Raw genomic sequence first — 4710 nt, forward strand, 5'->3', positions numbered from 1 at the left:
CAAGTGACACCATGCATGTGAAGTGCGTCCCACTTGATGGGCTTTGGGCAAAATGATAGGGTTTTATGATCTTATCACATGAAAGAAAATCTAAGACACAAGGCTTGAAACCCAATCCTTTACCATATTTTGTCGCTGGCTACTAATTATACTATTTCATTTATTTGAAATAGATTTTGAAATGCATTATCAAAATATATATATATCAATTTAAAAAAGCGGAAATAATAAAATTTAATAAATTGATATAATCATATTTCATTGAGGTACATATATATAATATATAAAAAAAATTATCATGAATTATTATATGGTCTGTAACTAAATAATTCTTAAACTTCATTTCAAAAAATTATTATATGATATCTTGACCAATCATAACATGACACGTAAAAAAAAAAAAATAAAACTAATACATTTTTTATTGTGATTTGATAAAGAACATATAATTCAAGCAGAATAATTTCAATGTGTTTAGTGCACCAGGCACATAATAATTGTGAACGTGTAGATATAAACAGTGGCCCCGTGCACAGTCCGACAAGCACATTAAAAAAATTTCTCTTAGTATTAAACCATATAACAATTTATCCCCCTGTTTTTGTATAAAGTGTGCTTGGCACGTGCAATATCTATTCGATTATACCATCCCGTCGTTATTGATTCTCTTTGTTGTGCCTTTTAATGGTTTTGTAGATCTGGAATTGATTGGATTGGATTTTTTTAATGCTCTGTCCGTTTCTCAGCCAGCAAAGCCCATCATTACACCACTTGCACTCTCTATCTCCAATCATTCAATATTTTTGATGGTGCTTGGAGATATTCGCAACTCTGTACTAGAAAGCCTATATCAACCATAAATCATAAACAAAAGTTCATCTTCTTCTCATATTGTAGTAGTAAAAAAAAAAAAAAACTAAGAATGAAGAAAGTAGCAGAGCTGTTGTTCATCCCTTCGCCCGGATTCAGTCACCTCACATCGGCGCTCGAGATGGCCAACCTCCTCATCCGGCGCGACGAGAGGCTCTTCATTACAGTCATCATAATGAAGTCGCCCTTCGATTACAACACAAACATTTCCCAACCAATGTCTGAAGACCTGAACTCACGCATACGCTTCGTGGAACTTCCTTACGACGAATCAAATTCAGAACTCTTGTCCAAGTCCGTTCTCCACTTTCTTGCCGCCCTTATAGAAACCAACAAGACTCAAGTGAGAGATGTTGCTGCCGGAATCGAAACCAATAATAGGCTAGCCGGGTTCGTTATTGACATGTTCTGCAGCGGCGTGATTGATGTGGCCGACGAGCTGGGGGTCCCAACCTACGTCTACTTCACTTCCAGTGCTGGTTTCCTTGGTCTCATGTTTCATCTCCAGTCCATCCAAGATGACCAAAGCAAAGACGTTACTCAGTTCAAGGACTCGGATTCTGAGTTGTCACTTCCGTGTTTTGCCAATTCATTTCCGTCTAAGGTCTTGCCTTCTGTGGTGCTGGACAACCAAGATGAGTGCAGGTTGTTCCTAAGACATGCCCAAATGTTCAGACGGACTAAGGGCATCTTGGTCAACACGTTCGTTGAGCTAGAATCCTATGCAGTGAGGTCCCTATCTGACGGGAAGACCCCGCCAGTCTACCCGGTGGGACCTATATTCAACCTCAAGAATGGTGAGGGGAACCACCGATCCGATGCTATTATGAGCTGGCTCGACGATCAACCACCGTCATCAGTGGTGTTCTTGTGCTTTGGGAGTATGGGAAGCTTCGGTAAGGAAGAGGTGAAAGAGATTGCTGATGCACTAGAGCACACTGGCTACCGTTTCTTGTGGTCCCTGCGTCAGCCTCCACCGAAGGGAAAGGTAGAGGCCCCAAGGGAATACGAGAATCCGGAGGAAGTCCTGCCGGAGGGCTTCTTGGAGCGAACGGCGGGGATGGGGAAAGTGATTGGTTGGGCGCCGCAAGTGGCGGTGCTGTCACACCCTGCGGTGGGAGGGTTTGTGTCACACTGCGGGTGGAATTCTATTTTGGAGAGCGTGTGGTGTGGAGTGCCCATAGCGGCATGGCCTCTGTACGCAGAGCAGCAAATCAATGCTTTTGAAATGGTGAAAGAGTTGGGGCTAGCAGTGGAGATCAAGATGGACTATAGGAAAAATGTGAGTAAAGATATCAAGCAAGAGCCTTTGACGGCGAAGGAGATAGAGACCGGGATAAGAAAAGTTATGATGGACGGGGAAATTAGGAAGAAGGTGAATGAGATGAAAGAAAAGAGCAGAGAAGCCATGACGGAGGGTGGGTCATCCTACATTTCTCTGGGATGTCTGATTGAGGACGTGATTAAGAATATGGAGTTCCACACTCAAAAATCCGTTGAACATGAATAAAGGACGCCTCTGATCAGTGCATAGAAATACACTTTTCCAAGTTCGATGGTTGGTGGTCTTCACTTCTTTTCAACTAGAATCAGGTTCTCCATGAGCTGCATTGGAAGTCCAAAATAGGAAGTTAAATCAGTAATGATCTATCACATGCATCATCAGTTTTGTTTCAATAAAAGATATATTAACATTGGCCACATACTTGTATACGATGTGTGTGTGTGTATATATATATATTGCAATTATTGCTAATCTTATTGTATTGAAGTATTTTCCCATTATGAGATGACCAATCACATGAAAAGCAAAGGTCAATATTCCAGAAAGTTAACCTCTCTCTCACACACACACACGAACATGGAGGGGAGGAGAAGTCTAGTTATGTGCCTGTAAACACGTTATATAAATTCTTTGATAATGTTGATAATGTGGCTTGTATATAATACATTTAAAAGCACGTGCAGATTTATCTGATAGTGTGGACCTAACTTTTATTTTCCGGTCTTGCTTTACATCAGAACAAAGACAGCACAAAATACTCTTAAACAAATAGCACTCTTTTACGGCTGTAATCTAGCGGTACTTTTTCACCTTCTAAAAATACCATTCTTTTACATCTTCTCCCTCTCCTGGATATTTTGGTTCCAATTACTACCGTGGTACTTCTTCACCTTCTAAAGATATCATTCTTTTACATCTTTTCCCTCTCCTAGATACTTAGATACTTTGGTTCCAATTATATAGAACTCGGAAGAAACAAATTCACTACATAAGGACATAACAGAGTACTAAAGCTATCGTGAAAATATTGAAATTAAAGTACAAGTTAAGTTGGACAGCAAACACAAGAAAGAGTAAAGCAATACCAAACAAAGTCTCTTCCCAACTATTTAGGGATGTTTACGGTATCTTATATTTTTCATTCTATTTTATTTAATGTCATAGCCCTGTTAAAAAAAAAAAAAAATTATAAAGATCAATCACCCTTGCGAATCTGAGATTTAAAAGGAAACAATTTCACCCAAAAACTTATAGATCCAATGGACTGATTCAAATCCGAGTCAAATTAACTATTTCTATTCAATCTTCTCTTATAATTCAAGATTAAATGAGATATTCTAGTGCATTGTTTTCCACTCAAACTTCAAATTTAGTTGTACTAAAAGAAGCTTAAATTCTATATTGTGTTGTTCGTAAAATATGTTTGGCTGACATTGTTAACAACAGCGTTTCCTTGTGCAAAATTTAAATCAGTCCGACGTATACACGGGCTTGAAGTTTCAATAACCAAAAAGAAGAAACAAAAAATTCTATGCAGGCCAAAGAGAACCATCATGCCAAATAAAAATATAACAACTATAGTTGACAAGGGTAGTTCTATTGATAATTAGAACTGCAATTGTATAATGTAACTCAAATACTTGAACGACTACTCACTCAAACAGGAGTTACTCACCATTTGAGAATTGAGAGGGATTACTTCACTCTATGGATTTTCAAAAGCTTTTCATAATGGAGAGTTTTAATTACCAATGGTCAATAACCTAGTAGTATCAGTCTTTTACTTCTTAAAGGAAGGTCAAGGGTTTTAAATAAGTGTGTGTAAATACCAACCGGAAAAAAATAAAAAATAAAAAAATAAATTCAATTATACCAACCCCATTCAGAAAAAAAAATTAACCAAAAACAAACTGACTTGTAAACAACAACCCATACCTTTTCATTCTTAACTCCTCCAATTGTGTCTGCAAGGACACTAATTCAACCGTTGTAACCCTAAAACTCAATGAATAAAAAATACAGTATTCATCAGATTTTGAACCAATTGGCGACAAAATAAGAAATAAATGAATTTCAATAAACCAAAATCTCTTGATCTCGTTGTTTTGGAGGTCCGGAACTGTGAGGGAATGTATAGAGTTCTGGTCGTGGGCCTCGTGGCAGATGCACCGAAATTCTCACTCTCTCCCTGTGTGCAACTTTTAGGTTCTAATTTACCATCAGAAGTTCAGAACATGTTTGTTTGTGTTTGAGCTTTTATTAATACTAGTAAAACAAGTTAAAAATGAATTTATATAATCTTATTAAGCTATATACCAATAATTAAAAAATAGAACTATTATTTTTACCACTCTAATATTTATATGCACTCTTCAAATTACACTTCTTTGCAGCTATTGACACAACATACATGTGAATGAATAAATAGAAATGTGAATGTTAAGTGTATATATATATACACTCCTATTGCACATCAAGAAGAAATTTATCCACATCAAACATAATGACATTAGATAATTTGGTTTCAATTATATAGAATTCGGAAGAAACAAATT

At 37.1% G+C, this 4710-nt stretch overlaps 1 protein-coding gene across 1 annotated transcript; it reads left to right on the plus strand.

Moving 5' to 3' along the window:
- The first annotated feature begins 764 nt into the window (after nt 1-764).
- On the plus strand, nt 765-2655 carry LOC132300371 (anthocyanidin 3-O-glucosyltransferase 2-like). The gene has a single exon (XM_059797409.1). It carries the CDS (start codon nt 923-925, stop codon nt 2378-2380), a length of 1458 nt encoding a protein of 485 aa, XP_059653392.1. The 5' UTR covers nt 765-922; the 3' UTR covers nt 2381-2655.
- Nucleotides 2656-4710: the final 2055 nt, after the last annotated feature.

Source organism: Cornus florida, unplaced genomic scaffold, assembly GCF_030987335.1.
Source record: "Cornus florida cultivar Cherokee Brave unplaced genomic scaffold, ASM3098733v1 CherokeeBrave_3.0.0_Hap2_Chr03, whole genome shotgun sequence".
Classification (NCBI taxonomy): Eukaryota; Viridiplantae; Streptophyta; class Magnoliopsida; order Cornales; family Cornaceae; genus Cornus; species Cornus florida.

Excerpts from the sequence above, each read along its gene's own strand:
- LOC132300371 (XM_059797409.1), top strand. The coding sequence starts at position 923 with ATGAAGAAAGTAGCAGAGCTGTTGTTCATCCCTTCGCCCGGATTCAGT.